The 22236-nt window shown below is 40.0% G+C and overlaps 1 protein-coding gene across 12 annotated transcripts in view; it reads right to left on the reverse strand.

Moving 5' to 3' along the window:
• LOC124175082 (CUGBP Elav-like family member 2) overlaps positions 1-22236 on the reverse strand; it is a 378071-nt gene that overhangs the window by 182427 nt on the left and 173408 nt on the right. For all 12 annotated transcript variants that reach the window (XM_046554951.1, XM_046554952.1, XM_046554961.1 and 9 more), the window contains exon 3: positions 8624-8793. In XM_046554951.1, the coding sequence (XP_046410907.1) occupies positions 8624-8793 (170 nt within the window). The remainder of the gene's footprint in view (positions 1-8623; positions 8794-22236) is intronic.

Raw genomic sequence — 22236 nt, forward strand, 5'->3', positions numbered from 1 at the left:
CGCAGTTAATCGACCGTGGAGGTGATTCGTGAAAAAAAAAAGTTTCCTTTCATCAACCGCTACACCGCAATTTTGTTTTCAAATAGTTAAACAAAATAGAAAAATCTTTTCTCGTACTTCAAGGCTTACGTTACGACATTTCATGTATGAAAAACAGAATAAAAAAAATATCGATCAACTTTTCTCAAACAATATCGAGAAAATAATCCTCCGACATTCGTGTACACGGGCTAACATCACCTCTTAATAGCGATTCCTATTTTTGCGTATCCCCGTCGATCGAGTGAAACTTTGTTTTTTTTTTTTTTTTTTTTCCATTCATCGGCCAGATCGAAAATCGAAAGTGGGCGTGAGTTTGGCACGGGCGGTTAGCGGGACGCGATGAAATGGAGAAGAAAGAACGTCGGCAAACTGCCTGAGGGGGAGGCGAGGCAAGGGGGGGTGAGGGAAAATCCGAGGAACGTGTTACATAGTGGAAAAGAGGGGCCTCGCACAGACTCTCTTAAATCGTCGTTGGCCTGTTCTCATAGTTGTTTCTCACGTTCTTAGACGCGCCTGCCCCCCCCCCCCCCTCCCCCCGCCCCGCTCCAAGTCGTTTTTCCTTCTCGTCCCCTCGTCATTTCTCTCCAAAGTCGTCGGGATATGGGGGAAGAAATGGTGGAGCACCCCCCCACCACCACACCCCGGGTTGGTAACCCGAGAAGTTGGAGGAAATGAAAGGAAAGTCTGTTAAGTGCCGCTCCGAGTGTTTACGACGCCGGCGCGTTTTACGTCCCGGCACGAATTAAAGTGAATTTCCGAACCGTCCCGCGGACCGGTTCGTAACAACGATCGAAGCGACGACGGAAAACGAGAGGCAAAAATCGCAACGCTCCCAAAGCCTTGGCAGCAGTTCGCCCGTCAACCGTCAGCCGTCAAAAGCCTCCGGCTTTCAAAATACCTGAAAAATATCCTCGGGGCTTCGCGACTCGCGCACCCCCACTTGGCGAAATTTCGCCTTTCGTAGTCGGGTAGCGAAATAAATTAGCCTGATTTCTATGCGAGGACCGTGACGACGACGAGTCCCAGGAACGGGGCGGATGGGGAAGGGGTGGAGAGTTTCCGCGGGGGGTGGATGGGAGGGGTGGGGGATTGTACCTACTTCTCCATTCAAAAGACCATTCGTGCACGGGATGAAGGACACTCTTCCCGATTCCTGCAACGGGGGAAGAGGAAGGGTTCCTTTTCCCCGTCTCGGGGGTGCAAAACGTCGCGGCTTCACCGGCCCGAGGGAATTTCTACCCTCCCTTGGCTGGTTATTCGCCCTGCGTTACGGAACTCGACCCGGTCAGGGTGTTTAATCCGATTTTTGAACGACTTTTGAATACCTTGACTGTATGGCTTTTGGTCTCGAGACTTTTCTAAGCGGGAATTGTCGGGATATCTGGGCTTACTCGGGAAGAGTGAAAAGTGTCAGAAAATTGAGTAATCGCGTCTTGGTTGCATGTGAGTGAAGACACTGTACGTGATTTTGAGTTAAGGATCGTTTTTATGCAGATAATTCAGGTACCTACTATTTGTTTAATTAAAAGACCGTGTAATTGTTATTTTTATACACCTCGTATCAGGAAGTAAGCTGAGATATATATTAAAATTACCTACATTTTAATTAAAAAAAAAAAAAAAAAAACAAATTCTAATTTTTACGTCAAGATACTCAGTTCAATTTAGATTGTTTTGTTGAGAAGATGTGCAATTGATTAAAAATTAATTATAAACAAGATTCAATGAATAATAAATCTTCACGATTATTAATAAATTTGAATTAATTGCGCATTTCGTTAAATATTAGACATCATTTTTGAATAGTTATCGAAATTTATATAAAAATTTGAGTATTCACGGGAATTCCTTGGCGAGAATTCTCGAGTCTCGAGAAAAAAAATAAGTTGAGGGCCTCGAGGAGCTTTGGTAGTTGAAGATATTGGTGGTACCCGGAAATACTTGATCCTTTATATAGATCACAATATTGTAGCAGCCAATCGGATCCAAATTTCGGGATTTTGACTGAAGTTCCTAAAATTTCAGTCTGTCCTGATTCTCAATATCTTCACAATTCTGATTCAAAGTAATCGAACGTGATTGCAAGTAATGTTGCAGAATCAATGCAGTGCTGATTCAATTAAAAATCCGGAATTCTGAAAAATTTGAAAATTCTGATCAAGCTTCCAATAATTTCAAATGATCAAAACTATGACTTCGTCTCGTCTAACCTCACAACACTCAATATTACAGAAACATCTATAATACTAGTCAATTTTATGAAAAGTAGAAGACTCTGAAAAAAGTTCTAAGAATTTCAAAAATTCTGACCAGACTTTTCGGATACCTATAATTTCGACCTAACCTAATCCAGCCTTGCAGAGCGTGATATTGCAAAAGCACTGCAGAGCCTGAACAATTCCAAACTTCTAGATTCCGTCCATCTTCTTGAAATCTTGATAATTATCATCTAACATCAGAGACGATTTTCAGCAAGGTATGAATATCACGATATAAATATATCATTAAAACATTTCGAATATTTCACCCCCCCCAATATTTTGACAATGGTGAATTTACCCGACGGCAATATTTTGTAGTCGTCACTTTTACGCAGCACAGTTGAAGTATTGCAATAACGATCGATTGAGATATCAGTGAATAATTAAAAACCAAAATTGAAGCGTCGCTGATATATTTCTGCGTTGTTTTCGACATACGCGCAAAACTGAAACATTTCTGCAATGCCAAACGCTGTGCGAAATGCGAAATGGTTGATCGATGAAAAGCCGACTGCTTATCCATTTCCTCTCGTGTAGGTACCGAAATAAAAATTGACCTAACAATAAGATAAACAGAATAACGAACTCAAGTCGTATTACAGAACGGTCGTATCGTTAAATAAAAAAGCCGCAAACAATTCTATAAACCTTCTGTAACGCGAGGTTTATATAGCTGCTCTAAATTATTTACAGCTTTCCGATGCCTTCGAAACACCGAGGCAGCGCCATTTTAGTTCAGAGAAACATGAGATAAGGTTCGGGGATTTTTATATACACGGCTTACGAACAATAAAATCGGTTTAGAAATTGGCAAATTCCCTGAACAATTAAGGGGAGAAAGTTTTGTCAACGTACGTTTTTTCAAGATTTTTTTTTTTCAAACTAATGGAATTGTTTATCGAATTAACGTAATGCATATTTCAAAATACACTATGTAAGGGATATCGATAAATTTTTTTAAACTAAAATATTTCAAATCGCGGTCCTACGTCTGTTGGAAGTCGGCATCTAAGATTTCCGCCGTGCAGCCAAAAGGTCTCAAACTTTGACCAAAATCTGAAAATCAAATTTTCATTCTTGAAATACATTAACGCGCTTTGCACGAAGGAGAGAAAAGAAATTTCAAAACTGAGGACAAATTTGAAAAAAAAAAAAAATTACTAATTTTAGTATAAACGATCGTTAAAAAACAATATTACAATTTGTTTTTAAAAAACCTCAAACGTCATGCAACGGCCAGTAAGTTAAAAAGAATTTCGGAAAAGTTTCATCTAAATCGATTGGAAAATTTCAAATCTAAAGTGCCGACTTCCGGCAGCCTTTAGCATCAACATTTTGAAATGATTTAGTGTAAAAAAATGTATCATTGTAACTTACACCGTATATTTTGATATTTTGAGACATGTATCATGTAAATTGGATAAACTGTTCCATTGTAAGAATAAAAATTTGTAAAAACCGTACGAAAGTTTGCGTCGAAAAAGTCTAGAGCGAATGAGAGGAAAAAATAAAAGATTGCAAAAAGAGTCTGCGAGTGCATTTAGAGCCTCGAGAATCGGGGCGTTGGTTGTCAGCGTCGGGTGAAATGTCAATTGAAACGCCAGAGGCAGCGCAGCGCAGCGAAGGAAATAATTGAACGTGGGGGCGGTAAACACGAGAAGTATAGAAGTAGAATATCCACCCCGGTTTTTCCACCCCGCATCTGTCCCTTCGCCTCTTCGCTAGGTGGAAATCGAATGAAAACGTGGAAAGGCGGAGTCACCGAGTAGAAACTCGAGTTCGATACTCAACGGCCAATATTCAACAACAATTTCCAAGATTCCAATAGCGGCCAACTCCCTCCTTCCCCTGCCGAACTATTCCGTCTTCCAGTGCAACACACAAACACATATCCAATCGTAGCTGAAGGGTTCCGTTCGTCCGATGCAACACAACTCTGCACTTTCTTTAATTAAGAACTCCAGACTTCCGCTCTGCCGCTTTCACCTTGGACCTCTGCATGTATGTTATACGGATACATGTATGTACAATACATACACCTGTATACATGTGTAGACATGCGACGAGAGAATTTTTTTTTCGAGAAAATAAAAAACAACGAAAATTTCATGATATTTCAAGCTTTTACAGGACCCGAAAACCTAGTTTTCCTCAACACTTTCCCAGTTCTAGTAAGTTACTAAAACCTAAATCGTTCATGTTAGAAAACCCTGTATTCGATTCAAATTCAATTTGAATTGTAGAAAAATATCATGTCCAATAAAAGCAGTTCAAGCCAATTTGTTCTCTCGACCAAAAAAAGTAGACTTGCTATCTAAAAAAATAATTTCTAATTACCACGATAGAAAAGTGATATTTTCAGTTTTTTGTATGACTAGATTAAAAATACCCTGACAATTTTCAGGTTGTCCAGGTGTGTGGCCATCCTGGCTGTCTAATTCCCACTGTGTTTTTCCATTGACTCCAACTTCACTTTACATTCTTCTACGGCAAATTTCACAGTAACTTGTAAAGTGCTTTTTGACTATTTAAATTTTTGACGCCATGGCGTTAAGAATGAATTCTTGCCCTCGATTGATCGTCAAATGACAGTAATGAAAATTTATAACCACAAGGTTTTGACTCGTTGGTCAGAAAACATAAAAGAGGATGAGACCGCAAGTTTCAACTGTTAAAACCCAATTATCAAAAATTTCAGTTAGATCACAGTTGTTACGGACAGCTTCTTCAACACTGAAAGCACGACTATTCGTCCAATCTTGATGAAATATAGCTGATTTAGTTCTTGGCGGAATTTCTTGTCGATCAATTCGATTGTATTTCGTAGTACAAAAATAGTCCTGTCATTCAGTATCGTATATAAATCAACGTCGCTTTTTTAACTTCTAGCACCGTAAAAATAAAATACATCGTGTTTACAAACTTTTTCTTTTTTTCCTGCACTTGCATAGAAGATTGGCAAAAAATGAGCTTAGGCTCATTTAAAATGTAAAAACAGTAAAAACATGGCGTCAAATAGATCGTGAAAATCTACAACGTCTCTAAAATAATCGAGCACCACTTGTTGTATCGAACATTTTGTACGCCTGGGTGGAAAGTTGGATTGAATCGTTGACCCTCCGCTTCGAAAATTTTCATTCTACTTTCCCCTTTTTCGAGGATGGTGCACAGGATTTTTCCGCAAGCTGTTCGCTCCCAGGGAGAATATATAGAGGAACTGAAAACCCTGCTCGGAGTTGGATGAAAACATCGTCGTAGAGACAACATCCTCGAGGATTTTCCCCTACCCGCCTCATTCGTCGGATGACCACCAAGTTAAATAAAAATCCCTAGCCACGGGTCTTCGAGAGGTCTCGTGTTTGTCCTCGGTCAATATTGACACTCGCCTTCTGATCCGGCGCATCATCGCTCTCTGGAGCCGCCCTGAACCGCCTTCACGATTACCCCGATACCTCGAGTCCTGCAAGGAACAGCACCCTGCTAAATCCGTGAAAATTTTCGACAAACCCAGATCTAAGAATCAGGGAAAATCCAGCCGGGAAGGGAACTGCTTTGAAGATGCGGAAGCACTCCTGAATGTCCCGTTTTGAAAAAACAATCCTTTAATTCAATACCTTCATAAGACATCACTTTTTACCGCACTGAGAAAAATTTCATTTGTTACAGTAACTAGAAAAATTCAGTAAAACAGGTGTCGTTAAAATAAACTGTTTGAATATTGTTGGGATTAAGAAAAATGAGGTACACGTAACCATTTTGCGTTATTGTCGATCCTTTTTTGGTAATTGCAACGCAAAAAATCAGTTTCTGAGGTTTACTCTACTTTTTTAGTTAAACAAGGCTTTAATATCAATTTATTGTTGCACACGGATTAAACTTTCGTAACGGTTACAAGAAAATATAGTAACAGTGATCGTAATGAGAAAGAATAGTAACGGATATCAGACTTTCTGGCAACAGCTAGAAAACGAATTTTCATTTTCTACCCAGAACTATATTTTTCGATTGTGGTGAAAAATGAAAATAGTTAAGGACTGAGCGGTAACCGGAATTAAATATTTCGCTCAGTGCGGAAATTATTGTCAACGAGACCGTGTCATGAACCAATTGTTAGATTTCAAATTGGTTGTTGATACCGATTCGCAGTTGAGTAATGCAGACTTTTAAATTTTCGAAGAAAGTTTTTTTTTTTTTTTTCGATTATTCACTTAGCACTCTCAATATGCATTCGTTTTTGACGATTGCGAAAGTTCTTCAGTGACTCCGTATCGATCCTGCACAGTATTGAATATTTTTGAAAGACGTTAAAAACCTGTTCTATCATAAGCAACATTGATAAATTCTGTAACGTATCGCAGAAAAATATGACTCCCACTAAAATTTTATATAAACATTTTCTGCTTGGTTTAAATTAAAAACTGACTTTGATGTAATTATGAATGTTAATTTCCACTTCATTTCAACCATATGGAAGTAGTGACGCGGCTTACAGACGTTGTTGGGTACATATAAAAAAAAAGAGAGGCAGAAACGAAAAATCAAATACGAAGTATATGGAGGGAGTAGGTAAATCCACTCACTGCTCTCCCGCTGAGCCAACCCCTTTAGCTCTAAAAGCTTAAGAATCTCGCGTGCTTTCATAAGCCCAAAAATCCGGGTGGTCTATATAAGCTTTTTATAAGCCGATCGGGAGAGAAAAGTCTTCTGGAAAAAATCTGGATGCAATGACGCGACGTCTCAACATTGTTTCAGTTTTTTTTTTTTTTTCTTCCATGTTTTTCACACAAAAACTTTTTCCTATCCAATTTTCTTTTCCGCTTTCTTTCAACGTTTTTCATCTTCAAATTTACATTGCAGAACATTGGCCACTGGTAATTTCACGGTTCCATGATTGTCCGAAGCGCTAAAACATCGTGGGCCAGTTATGTAGAACATTAGCTAGGGTTGTAAGAGAGTGACATTAGTCATTCGAACGATCCTTGAGAATCCAAAAACGAAGGGTGCGGACACGGGTCTTCGTGATGAAAACTCCAAACACCGAGTTGATCCCAGATCAAATATAATCCAAATGGACGTGACGTTTAAAAACGATTCTCTTTCTTCCACACGATCAATCGATGACCCGAAACAGAAGCACATTCCATCAAAACTTGGTCACACTGGTACATTTTTTCTACTTAGTTCCGATACAAGAAAGTGGAACTGAATTGATTGCCTCGGATTGGCAAAAAACGTCAATTCATAGCCAAGCATCTGACATATAAAGAAAAAAAAATGTTCTCCAAAAAGCTGGTTGCATTTAAGATTTTTGTGACACACACAAACATATATATATATATACATTATACACACCTAAATAAACTTCTGAAAACCCTGTTAAATGATCAGAAATCACGAGTCAAGCGACTGTCTATGTCATTTTGACTCATAGGAAAAGCTTATGTCACATGTCAAATATGGCGATACGGACAACCGTATTTATCGTTGATTCTATATATATATATATCGTTAGGTTGTTTCAGGAATAAATAATTAATTCACCCTCATTCAATTTTTCGCTTTTTCAGAAAAAGCATGTACATGTATATGTGTGTATCTAGTTTGAGTTTCGGAAATGGCAAAGAGCGGTTCAAGGCGTAGTTTGTCACAAGTGATTTTCATTCAAACACCTGAGAGCCTCTGGGGGGTGAGTTATAAAACGGGTTCGAATGAATAAGTGCATAAAAAAATGTGAATGAAAATAAAAAGAGCGGAGGAGTATAAAAGACAGCCAGGATTGAGGGAGTGTCTCGCCGAGCTCGGCGGCCGCGTGTCTTGGTTTCGCCGACGATGAACGGGAACGGGAGAAAGGGGGCGTTTTTTCCATGCGACGGTTAACGTCCTGTAGGTGAGCGTTTATTCCTACGTGTGGATTCCCGCCCTCGCTCACCCCCGGGTCACCCGATCAATAGACGAGGAAGGGCCGCCGAGGCGACCGGCGACCGCTGTCTGAGCATCGATCCCTGCTCCACCTTACGCCGTCTCTTTCTCGTTATCCGTCTATCTGCACCTTCCTTCGCGCGCAAACAGAGACTTCTCCGTACCTCGAAAGACCCGCGTCGGTACGTCAATTTCGAAACACCGGGGTACGATATGAATGGCGAATCGAGAACGCTGCGCGGCTATCAGAAATCAATAGGGTGGAACCGCATCGAGAGCTTTTTCACCACTTGACAAGTTTCGCGAGATCATTGAGACTTTTTGCTGTTAATCCTCTCGTTCGTGACAGTCGCAGCCAAGCCATAGCGAACAGTTCGGATTACCGTCCGGTTCTCACTCACCTTTACTGCTCCCGGTGACCTTGTCGCGAAGAACGTTGATCTGGTGAACGCGGCCAAACTCCTCAAACATTGCCCGCAAGTCATTTTCGTCCATGCTACGAGGCACTTGACCCACGAACATCTTAATGTAGTCGGGGTCAGGCTGCTCCATGCTGTTGTTGTTCATCATGCTGAAATTAAGCCAATATACCACGATTAAATTGACTTACTATCATTGGGATTCACGTTTCATGTACTACAATCGAATTCTGTTTCTACTAGTTTTTACCACCCTTCGTAATTCGATCCAACCATCGAATTCATTTTATTCAATCATCATTTAATACTAAGTTTAATGCTTAACCTGATACTACAATTCTTCTTCTTGGATTGGATTTTCGCATTCCCCTTAGCGTTCGATTTGGCTGACAATTAGTTGATAAACGACGAGCTGGAAGATGTTTGGTTATTCATTTTTACTACTCTAATGCCAAAGGTATAAGTCACAAGCAATTGTTCACCTATGAGACCCGGAAGTCGGCCTATAGATGAGCGAACTCTAATCGAGTATGAAGTCAGACTACATGACAGTGCGGATCAAAGTGAGCAGTGAACTATCCTATAAATAGTCGTTCTACCATTTGTTGTTTTCCAAGAAGGGCTGAAAAGGGAGAATACTGAGAATGAATAAAATTTTAACAAAGTAATTCAACTCAATTAGCTTTGCTTATCAATTGTGCTTCTGTGCTCATCAGCATTTAACGTTACCTAAAATTCACCAGCGCTCTTCTCTTTACCAGTGAAGGCACATGAGTTATGCGGTGTGTTGAGTACGAATGGTCATTTAAGCGGAAGGCATTACTGTTTCACGCTGGTAACGGCACATTTGTTGGACAGTAGAGCCACGTTTGCATAAAGCTCGTCGTTAAAACAGAAATGTATGCTTGTACCGGTGAATCGAGTCGTTCCAAGCGAAGCGCGTGAAACAACACAAACTGGCTAAAGTAAATTTCAGAACAAAAGGTCGTCTACGATTATCGATGCAGAAGATTCAGTTTTGCTTTCTCATAGACTGATGAACCTGGATGAAAGAATCTCTCATACTGCCTCGACGTCATCTCGAGTTAATATTAGCCCGACAAGGTTTAAAGCGATTTTCCGTACGACCTACTCTTCTCATCTTCTATCTATATTCCGGGTATTAGCCGGCTTTCCGGCTCGACGAAAGACGATGATGGCGCTACTGTTACACTCGCTAACTCTGCATCATGTCAAACTTATACACCCTCCCCGTCCCTCGTCCTCCTTCCTCTGTTCTACTTGTATGTATCTTACCCTTTCCGTTCAAACTTGCTACAGAAGTGGGTTACAGGGTCTTGAACTTAGCCCCGAAACACGACCCAGAAATTCTTCGCACGTTGCATCGCTAAGCAACATCTTTCTCAACCAAGAACCTACCAGAAAGTCATCATCGCAAGCAAACTTTCCGATTGAGATTAATGATTGCTGATGACTGTTGTGACTATCTGTCCATGACCATTGGAGCGACGTGTAGGTACTATTCCGAGAACAATTACATTTCGATGAGTGACACGCAAGTGTCAGACTTCATTTATGACGAAGACTTCACCGGTAACCGTAAGACCTTGTTTCGAAAATTACTGGTCGGTTGCCTTTGAGCTGTTGGTGATCGATGAAACACGTTATGAAAACGGGATGGGTGAATATCCACAGAGGTAGAACTAATTTCGAGGATCTTGTCGGCTGCTGGAGGTGAACTGGTGATCCTGGTCATGGCGTTGGATTGCGCAGTCAGTCTGATAGATCGTCGCGTACATCAAAGGAGGCTTGCGATCCTTTTTCCTTCGACTTAGCAGTCCCGAACCCGACCCGAAAAAGCCAACGCTGAAACCCTGGTAGAAGCGACACTATACGAAGAAACCCAATAACGTTAGACTTCGTCCCAGCTTTATCGATGGCATCCTTTCCCGCATTGCAGCCGCGGTTCCTTTTCCTGGGTAGAATAACAACAACGAATAAAAGAAAGAGGAAGAGACGCTGAAAAAATGCTGACGCTCTTCCATTAGCAGTCTTTGGCTTCGAGCGGTGCTTGATTCCGTTTCCATGAGCCTTTCACATCGTGTAAGCTTTCGCGACCCTCGAGCGAGCTTTATTCAACCCGCCCACGCGCGAGGAATGATTGAAAAAAAGCAAGACCAAGGGAAAAAAAGAGGTACAGAGTGAGAGGGTCAGAAGAGGAGAGGGGGGGGGGAGCCTCGTACATCTGTAAATAAAAACGTTTTCCAAATTCCAGCTTCTCAATTCTCATCACTTATTAGATCCAAGTATGTAAGTATGTATCAATCAATGCTCAATATTTCGATCAGAACAATAAAAACCTCCAATCATTGAATCTTCGCTGTGCGACTTTGTGAATCTGAACTGTCCGAAATTCATCGAGAATTTGGAAATAAGGTCAGTTTGCAAGTCGTGCACGTTTTGGAATTCGAAATCGAGCCTCGAGTGAAAACTTGATTCATTTACACGCTTTCTGAAATATGAAAGTGAGGGTAGGGGCTGAGTGACGGAGCTACTCGATGTAGAAAGAAACTCTCAGTGGATTAAAGTTAAATAAAATTCATTCGTTCATTCATCCCGCGCCACCAACACGATAAACCACTATGCTGCTTAATTGACATTTGAAAGGGGGATGACTGGCTTTCAACGGCACATATCAGTCGAATTAATACTTCGTCGAACAACTTTTGGTTTCGAGTTGACGTTCGTTGAAATGCAATGGCATCGCAGTCAGATCGATTCCGTCGATCGTGATAGAAAAAGGCTTCTCCCTCTTCATGACCGAATAAAACCTGAAAAATAACACCGACCGCCTCCCGTGAGCAAATATCTATTCGAGGGCAATTACTCCGTGGGCAACGTGTGACCGCCTCACTTATTGAGCTTCGAGGTCTATTAAGTCTTTCCGAGAGGGCAATAAAGTTAAACATCTCTGGCGTGTCGTTTGTCCCAAAGACTGGTGGAGAGCGGAGAAGGATGCGATGTTTGCGCTTTTCCAAGGATATACCTGCCAGCGTAATTGTGCAAGAATGAGCGATCTAACACTTGCAAGAACTATTTCCCCCATTTTGAAAGAGATCTTCGTAACGCAAAAAAAAAAAAAAAAAAAAAATAAAAAAACTATTTCATAAATAATTAACATACTATTATCGCGTATTGAAGTCAATGAAAAGTATCGATTCTGGGCCAATCAGACACGTTAAGCCATAAATGTGAAAATGGCATCTAAAATATGATTGTGTGATATTCAATTGGAAGACATACTGGAAAAAAAAAACAAATAAAGTGTCAAAGTTCATCCAAAACTTTGTAATTCCTACCTATAACGATTCGCGAAAAGGCATAGAAGAGAAATGGAAACGGGAAACGGGAGAGGGGAGAAAAGAAATTACATCGAGTCGGAACCGATCCATTGCAATAATTTATGTGATTCCCGATAAAGTTGGTCCGGAACTAGACGACTGACAATGGCCTACGCGGCCCGGCACCTTAAAACTTTGCCGATATTTTAGAGAGGTCGGCTATGCTTGCTCTACATCCTCGAGTTGCTTCCCGGGTGGGGTGGTGACCTTGTAACGTCTCTCCCGGGGGCTGTTTGCCACCCCTGGGGAGTTGCGGTCCGTGGTGTTGCCGGGGTTTCGAGGAACGGAGAGAGAGAGAGAGAGGGGGCGGGAAAAGAGGGACGAGAGGCACAAGGAGGAGAAATTCCAGTCAAATGCTGATGCCAGCGAGTTCGAAAAATCATTTTTTCTCACAACGCGAAATGTCGCGCTGACAGTGCGATGACGTATTCCTATATTGCAATACCAGCTTGAACATTGCTGTGATATTTCTGAAGTACTTCAACCTCTGTAAGGTTGTGGTAGTGCAGTAATGTGTATCTGGTCTGAATTATTTTTACCCTCGTAAAGTTGAATTTCTAATAATGTGTCTGCGATATATATGAAACTTTGAAAAGTTAAGGTACTGCAATGTTTCTGCAATATTTCAAATTTTTCGAAACTGCGCTGCTACAGTATTCGAAATATTTTGAAACTTACAAAATTGCGTTGCTACGATATTTCTCCAATATTTTATAGATTTGAGGTTACATCGCTACAACGTTTCTCCAATATTTCGAATTTATTAAGCTGCGTTGCTACAATGTTTTTACGATATTTTGACGATTTGAAATTACGTATCAGCAATGTTTCTGCAATACTTCGCACTTTTCAAGTTGCAATGCTGCAATGTATCCGAAATGTTTCAGGGGTTGCAAAATTACGTTGCTACAATGTTCCTGCGATATTTTACACATTTGAAGTTACGTCACTGCAATGTTTCTGCAATATTTGGTACTTTTCAAGTTGCGATGCTACACTGTATCAGAAATGTTTTAGAGCTTGCAAAATTACGTTGCTACACTGTTTCTGCGATTTTTTCACGATTTGAAGTTACGTCACTGTGCAAGGCTTCTGCAATATTTCACACTTTCAATATTGCGATGCTGCAATGTATCTGAAATGTTTCAGAGCTTGCAAAATTACGTTGCTACAATGTTCCGATGATTTGAAGTTACGTTGCTGTAATGTATCTGCGGTTTTTCTACCCAAGCAAAGTTGAGTTGCTGCAATGTTTCCGCAACATTGGCCGCGGTGTTAGATTCTCACTTCATCGTAAAAAGAAATTCAATATTCCAGCGTCAATCTCTTGGGAATTGACTCTTTAAGGTCCGTCGTCATTACGAAGGGAATTGGAAGCTAAGAACAGGAACAGGAGTTCATTAGGGAACGAGGACGCGCAGATCGTTCGTCTACGATGACCCATTACAGGGTGACACGGGGCGAGTGAATATCTAACAGAGGTGCACAGCAGATACCCGATAATTGATTGTTAACAGGGACGACGAACCCGAGCTCTGAAATTAGCTGAAAAATTTCCGGCTGGTGACGGGGAACCAAACAGATTCTGCAGGATCAGAATTGCTTTGGCTCGTAGCAAGACAATCAAATTACACCCCGGTGCACTCCTCAATTTCAATCCGAGAATTCGAGTTCCTGACCCATATTTCGCTACATGGTGACAACGGAGCAGCGCGATGCGTGCCTCACCCTTACTATTATACGCGATAGGGTAAATCCGGGAGAGTGAAGCGAACGAGCTATTCCTGTGGTGCCGGGGTCCTCGGTGTCCCAGAGAGAGATATATCGCTTCTTGGATAAACAAAAGAAGACAGAAGGGAAGAGAAATGACCCGCGGTGGGAAATCCGAATCGGGATCCCGTAATAGTCGTCCGTGAGTTGTACCCATGCCCCTGGAAAGCTTTGATTCGAATCAATGTTACACTACTAAAAGTATCCGAAGAAAATTCGAAGAAAAGAAATGCATTCCTCTTATTTCCTTTTATGAATATTCAAAAGAGAATTACTGTACTGACCTGAGAAAATGGCATCGTCAGTTTCCATTGACCGATTAATTTGCAATTACGAACAAAAAAAATTAGTGAATTGATAACCGCTTTCCAGATGCGTATCAGAGATCGGGAGCTCCGGGATAAGAAATGCACAATTGATCAAATGTTGTGAAAAACGCTTTGCGTTATAGGGATGACGTTCATCCTTGTAAGCTCAGGGAATCCGGCGGTATTCGAATTTAAGGGAGGACTTCACCCTCTGCAGGGTTTAATGACGGCGGAAAGCATCGCTTAGTATCAACGGCGACCCGGGAGTTGGTGGAATAATCCAATTCAAGTATCTTCGAAAACTCTCCCCATAAATTTCCTATCTCGTTAGTCGGTATTTATACGTCTCGCCCCGAATTCGATCTGATTATCATCTGGAGAATTGTCGGGTGGTATGACAAGTGAATTGATTAAAATTATTCTGGAAACCGTTGAAGCGGTGTTTACATCGCACTTTGAATCAAGAGATTGGAAAAACTATAGTTTGTATCGTTCGAAATTACGACACTGCATCGGCGGTGATGATCATTAATTAAGAGAGCGCCGGAAGCCTGATGAATATTAATACACGATTATTCATTTATTTATTTATTTATTCATCGATTTATTCTTCACAAAGTAACGAACCGCCACCTTGGAATGAGCGCTTTGAAGAACCGTGAACGCGAAAAAAGATGGACGCACTCCTGGCACAAAGAACCTCAAGTTCTAATTAGAGCGCGTCAAAAAATAATACGGAAATTCGAGAAGCCGGGTCAACGACTCGACGAGTCATCCGCAAATCAGATTACGCGAGTTTCCGTCTGTCTTTTGACGTCTGCAGTGACAGCTGTTGCCCGTTATAGTCCACCAATCAAATGACGCCGAGTGGTATTAAATGAATTTTGTGCTGATCTTACGAACGAAGTTATTTAAGTGGTCGGTATCATTTCTATGATAATGGATGGCGATTCGCAAAAACTAGCTTCGAAACAAACCGGCATTATTTCTCCAGAAGTGTAATTGAACCAAAAGTTCGTTCAATACTGAAAGAAACTCATGGAAATGTATTATTTTGAAGATGTCAAAATCTGATAGCGTGAAAAAGATTTTTACTACACTGTGAAGATCAGCGAAGTGAAAGATTTGAATGAGGTGCTTCAAACTTTTGTGAGAACGATTAGTTTATTACAGGATTTTCGATTTTACTGCGAATCGTTGGTGGAAAAATTCTGTGAGTGGATGCGGAATGGTGGTATGAAAATCTTTATGCGGACATAAGAGGACGAAGGAGTCTAAACTGGAGTTTAACCTCGTTCCGAGTCCATAAAACTGAGAGACGTTCGCAAGTCATGCATGCGGCCTGATCCCGCAAACGTAAACTAACCTCCATATTCGTCGAAGCGCGTGTCGAGCGGTTTCGCTCCGACGATTAACCCGAGTTTTGAATGTTTGGAATGTCGAGTAGCTGGCTGGCTGGTAAAATGCATCAAGTACACAAGCGGGTTACGTGACTCAGGCTTTTTCGAAGATGTTTCCTTTGCCAATTCCCTTCCAGGCATGACTTCCAGCTGAAATTCTTATTCTGAAGCACCTGGCAGAAGTCGAGGAAGCTTTCTTGTTTGCTCTCCGGTTCGCAAATTCCCATTTTTGGGACAATTCGTTCGTTCAAACTTTGCTTCATACAAGACGATAAAATCATCGAAGCTACTAAAACTCCGAGAACCCAATCAAGATTATATACTACCGGCTGATGAGCCAAGAAATGGCCGCTGGCCAAGTCGCGAAGCGATGTAATACCCATTAAAGTTCTATTCCCGACGTCGTATAATCGATTACTGTTACCACTCGCCATCTCTATAAAACCTGCAATCCTTTTTTCCCGTAAGCTAGTGCAGTATCGGGTATCGAGCACGGTACCTTTCCAGATACAAACTTGGTCCCTTCGATTACCAGACCATCTATGAAGTAGATCGACGAGTTATAGGAATGCACGGTTGGTCAAGAGTTTGATCACCTCTCATAAAATTGTTCAAATCAAATCTCTTCAAGGTGAAGGTGAACGGAGATCTTGTGGTCCAATTTAAATGTCGGTGATTTTTCACCCGAAATCCGATGAAACGTTTCACTCTGTAGGAATCATTGCCGCGTCGTTTTACCGTGTCTGTAGATCGACCGACGAATGACAATTCGAAGGAGGTCCTTTTTCATGGACTAGAGCTACCGCTGTAGCCTGACGAAGTGCCGCCATCGCTCTTTTCAGGCTTTTTCTGAAACTCCATGGGCGTGGTCGAGTTTAAACCCGAATCCGAGTCTTGAAGCAAACGATGAATTTCAATATCACCCTGAAAATGTGTCGCGAAATAATGAAGCCCGTCATGCTTCACAGACCATTCTGGACTATGTTGCGACACAGTTTAACCCTAAATTCGCACAAATGAGAATGGCAGAGCGACATTTTGGTTTGGGTATCAGGCAATTTCCCTAGCCGGACAGTAGAGTATGGATTTCGATCGGAATCTGTACATATTTTTATCCTGACGTCCACCATGTTGAATCAAGCATTTAAAATTTTGAAATACAGACTATATGCCAAAACAAGACGCGAAAGATGTTGAGAAGTGAAATTAAAAAGGAATAAAGAACCGTAGGCACGAGCTCAAGATTGGACTCTTAGCCCAGTTTTTTAAAATCCCTTGCCTTCTTCATCTTCTCTGTATAAGATATACAGTGTAGAAATAACGTGAAGTAAAAACGGTAGCGACTAAACCAAACCAAATAGTAGCAGGTCGTCGTCGTCGTCGTTTCATCCCCGAGGGGTCGCGCACTTTGAGAGGGTTGAGGTGCTTGACTGTAGGAAACTGAGTGTCTGCAGGTCTCTCGCCGCGGAAGAAACCACTCGCCAAACAAGACCCACAAACCGGGATGAGAGGGAACGACGCCTCCGAGACAAAGCAAACAATTAGGGGTTGACACTGCGGCCGGGGGCCAACGGGGGTGGAAAAAGACACGAGGAACGACGCCGAGTGTCCCAGAAACAGATTGTATCAAATGTCGCAGACCTCATCCGTCTAGACGTGGAATAGAATCCTTAAGTTTTGAAAATTGTGGAAACACTTGATAAGAAAGACGACGCGTAAAAGTCTCGCAAACTCTTCACGACGTTTCAAATTTCTTTTCGCTCGTGAAACGAAGCGTTTCTGTAATTCGACTATCGAAAAATCAAGTTGGAGTATCAGTTGAATTATCGAAAACAACCAAAATCGCAGATTCAATATGGTGGTCATCGAAATGAATTATGTACTGTCCGATTTTCATGAAAATTATACATAGGTACGTCAAGGTTTTTAATATCACTGAACTAAAAATTGACTTGCGAATGTTGGGTTCAAAATTATAATTCCAATACAGCGGACATCGAAAGAAAAGTGTAAAAGTGTAACATCTAAATTTCAAATTTTGGAATAGCAGATATAAGCTGACGGACATTGACACATAAAAATTATTCAATTTTCATGAAATGTTGTAATATGAACATGCTGGGACAAAAAAGCAAACTTCCAAGTTTGAAGTGAACTTTAATTCTGGCTAAACATAAAAAAAAAAAGAATAAAAAATGGAGGCACACAGTCACAACACTATGATCACAATGCACTTTGCTGACTCGAGGTGTCTGCAGGGGAGTCAATGTGATTGCCTGAAGAGAGGGTTCCTTGGGGTGATAGCTGATTACACTATATGGAACGAAACTCTATGGGGCTGAAATGAAAGCATGCTGTGAAGCGTGCGAGTTTCTCCCATTTTTGCGATTCTCAAATTACGAAGTGGAAAAAGGGAAGAAGATAGTACTGTGGAAAAAACACCCTTCGAAAATGAAAATGCCATCGACTTTGTGTTTCCGTTTCACGGCTCAGTTGTGAAGAATTTTTATGGTCCTCGAGTTTACGATAAGCATTGCACGAAACTAACGAAAACTACAGTCAGTAATTTACACAGAGGGATGACTTTACGGGGGCGAAGTTTTCATGTAATCGACAATCGTGTCTGCTTTTTTAAATAGCTATTATTTGGAAACTGAGATACCTCTTTCAGTCTCTGCAAAGCTGAATATGAAGGACATCAAGGAAGCGAAGTTTATTGACAATGAGGAACGAAATAAAATTATCAAAAAGTGACAGCTGCCGTGGAAATATCAGGCAAAAAGAAAAGGAGGGGGTTTAAAATTGGTGCAAGAGAAAGGAAAAGAGAAAAAAGGTGAAAATAAGTAAGAAAACGTGAAGGGTCAAAGGGTGAGCGTGGCGTTTGGTTTCTCTGCACCGCCGGAAGGGTCGCCGACGAATTGACGATAAACTGGGACAAACCCTCGCCGCGGAAAACAAGTCAGCCTGACTTTTATTGACGTTCGATTATGAGCTGGAGTGAATGAATACCTAACTTTGGAAAACGAAACATGAAAGTAACGAGTCAATGCCCAATTTAAGATTGAAGGGAACTGAAAGTTTTACTAATTTATATTTTTTCGCAATACGGAATGAGGACTCCTGAATAATTTATCTGAGGTTCACTGGAGGATCTGAAAAACATTGTATGATCTTCGAATTTTTGAAACCCTCAAATTTGTAGTAAAATATTACACTCAGAAATTTTGGCGAAATTAGATAACCATTAGATTTAAAATAATCGATTTTTGAGGAAGTATGAATGTTTTCCGAATCATAACTGATGAAAATCGCAAGGACAGGAAAAATGCTTATTTTGACGAAAACATTGTGCACTTGATCTTATTCAAAAGTTGACTCTGGATGGCATATCCTTAAAAAATCCTGGATGATTTTCTAAATTGGTAATTTGGTGAACGAATCCCAAAATTTTATTACAAGATCGTGCTTTTGAATTCTTACAAAACTTGTTAGAAAACACTTAAAACCAGATGATGAACTTCATTTTCTTCTTTCTGGCAGCCCTGGTATAAGTGAGTATTCTGGAAGATTCTTAGTCTTCAAAATTTCACGAAAATTTGTTAAGAAAAAATAAATGACCATCAATTTCTCGAAATATATCACAAAATTTTCATCGGAATTTGATTAAAAAAAATTTTTACCGAAATCGTTTGAAAAAAGAAAATTGTTCACACAGTCCTAAAAGTCTACTAAATTCATCACTTATTTTTTTTTTTTTTTTTTCAAATTTCGGTGAAATACCACCAATGCCAAACAATTTCCTACATACGTTTTTCCCAATATTCACGAAGCGTTTGAATTTCTAGAGCCTTTTCTAAAAGGTTTACATACAAAAAGTAAAGTTCGTGTAATTTTTGACAAATTGAGCGCGTGTTTTCACAGTTCTTTGGCTGTTATTCGGAAAAATTTGAAAAAATAATCAGATGAAAATATTTCCACAAGGCTTGTTTTTGTCCAACCATTTATCGGAGCATCGCTTTCTGACCGAATCCTTTTGTAAGGGTAAAAAAGGGGATAAAATTGAAGAAAAGAACGGATAAGATCACAGGCTGAATTCTTGATTTTCCGATTATTGTTTCGGGCTTGAGACCCTCCGTTACCAGAAACACGACGTGCGATTTCACGGCGTGTTGGCCCGACGAACGTCACTGAGACGAACGAACCCATGGATGGGGTTATGGGGTGGGAATCCTGAGCGCCAAGTCACCCGCGTGGCTTCACATGACACTCGCTTGCTCGTTCCAGGATATCCGATTTCATACAAGCGACGCCGGCTCGTCTTGAGAAGATTCGGTGAAATTTGCCTGCTCGAGTTTGTACACAGTGATAAAAAAAAAAAAAAAAATTGTCATACTCGAAGGTATAACAAGTCATTCTCAACCTCCTGATTCTATTAAGGGAAGTACCCGAAGCGAACATCGTAGATTTTCTTCATTCCCGTTGGTTTATGTAAATAAAACAACTCGGTAACTGGTGGAAAATTAAATGAAAGACGTTTATTTTTACCGTTACAGAGAGCTGGTATTTATCACTCGGCGTCACAGAGCAGCCATATTAATTTGTATATGGATCCGTCATATGGAAGATCTAGCCGAGCAAAGTTGCATATCGAATCTATCGATCCATGCGCCATCTACCGGTATCAGAGAAGTGGCGTGTTGGCCCGCGTAATTTAAAAGCAAGTTTTCAGATTGCTTGTAATTTTACTTCTTGAGATTTAACTATTCTGTTATAAGCTGTAGTTTTTAGTACAAGAAAAAATATCGAATACGTATTTTTCCCATGTTAATTCGATTGTTTAAGGGATAAAAATCTCCGCTAAAGTTTATTCCCAAATATAATTTTTTTTACGATGTCCCCACCATAATGTAAAATGTTTTGATGAAACCAATTCGACATTATTCGCTATCAACGGATGACGATCCTCGCAGTTTTGTTACCCTCGTTAGTCTCATTCCATATTTGCTGGGGGTAAACTTTTGGGATGGTTTTTCCCTATTGAACTAACGAATTAGCACGTCAAACGAATACGTGTCTTAAAAATTTTGATTCGTTGCAAAATATCACAGAATGAAGAAAATCTTCAAGGTATACTTCGGGTGCTTTTCTTAACAGTGAAATATTTGTGAGTAAAAAAATAAAAATTCGTGAGACTTTTCCTTAATTCTTATATATCACACCTTGATTTTTTTGTGAAACTTGTCGCTTAATAACAGCAGATAGGCAACTGATGATACAATTTGAAGTTCTAAGCACTTGTCTGCTGGCACTGAGCGGTAAGTTTCACAGAAAATTCTTGGATTTATGCTTCTCGACGAAAGGAACGTGTTTTAGATTGCTGAATCTAAATGTGAATTCAGACACTCAAAATTCTAAATTACCGATCCAATATCTCGGACTAAAATTTAATAAAATATTTTGATTCCAATGTACATTGATATCTCATGTTTTTCGAAATTATCGGATTTTTAAAAGTCGGAATCGCAAATCCAATGTTGTAGAACAAAATCAGATTGAGTTTTTGATTTTAAATAAAAATTAATGACTTATAGTTTGGAAGGTTAATGAATTCGAATTCGATATCAGATTCTACAAATTTAAACTGTGAATCCAATGAAGTAGACCAAAGTCCAAAAAATAATATTTGAGTTCGAATAAAAATTGGTATCTTATGGTTTTTAACTCGTTGTATCTGATTCTGGTAATCAAATATTAAAAATACACCATTGCTTCCAATGAAGGGGATTGAAATCCAAAAAAATATAGTATTCACTATTTTAATGCTTGCAAATTTAATTCCAAATTCGGTTTCAACGAACAGGGTATCTATGTGATACCAATTTTCGATAAATCCGAATACTTTTTGACATTGTGGTCTACTATATTGGGTTCACCACTTTGAATTTTGAAATTAGAATCTGAGATTTGAATCGAGCGACCTCAAATTGAAAATACAGCTCATGAAAACTCTTCTTTTAGCCACAAAATGTTAAAAATTTTGAAATTGTTTACTCCAGTTGAAACAATTTTCTTTTATTCACAGGACAAAAATAATTTTTCTCGCTCTCGTGAAAATATTCAACAAGATAGAGAAAAATCAATCATTAGGTAAATGGGAAAAAACTTTATTTGAAGGAATCAACATCAATTATTCCGCCCAATTTAATATTTAAAGAGTTAGACACATATTGCCAGGTGAAACCGGCTGAATATTTCATTTACAGCCAGTAATGAATTAACTTCATCAGATCAATTGGAATTTTCTCAGTCGAACTGAATAATTTTTCAGTTGATAGTTCAAATCTGTAAACATCACTTGCGACGGGATGATATTGAGTTAAAACTTGGTTGTTTGATTAGATTCATTACATGATATGAAATGAACTTTCATTGTCGTAGTGAATTTTATACAGCAATAATCCTTGATCTTAGTATCAATTTTCGCGATTTCACCACGTTCGGCATAATTTTCTTTCCTAAGTTATAAATCAAAGACTTCAAGCTCGCCTTGGCGGTTTAAACTTTGAAAATATTCCCATTACAGAATTGCGTATCGACGGGTATTTATGGGATTAGCGAGAAGCGAGCACCACGCAGCTGCGCTAAACTGTGCTTTAATTACTTTCCTTATGAAAAAAAAATCTATGAAGAAGAAAGAAAATAAAAAGAAGGGCCAG

This window comes from Neodiprion fabricii, chromosome 2 (genome assembly GCF_021155785.1).
Source record: "Neodiprion fabricii isolate iyNeoFabr1 chromosome 2, iyNeoFabr1.1, whole genome shotgun sequence".
In the NCBI taxonomy this organism is placed as follows: domain Eukaryota; kingdom Metazoa; phylum Arthropoda; class Insecta; order Hymenoptera; family Diprionidae; genus Neodiprion; species Neodiprion fabricii.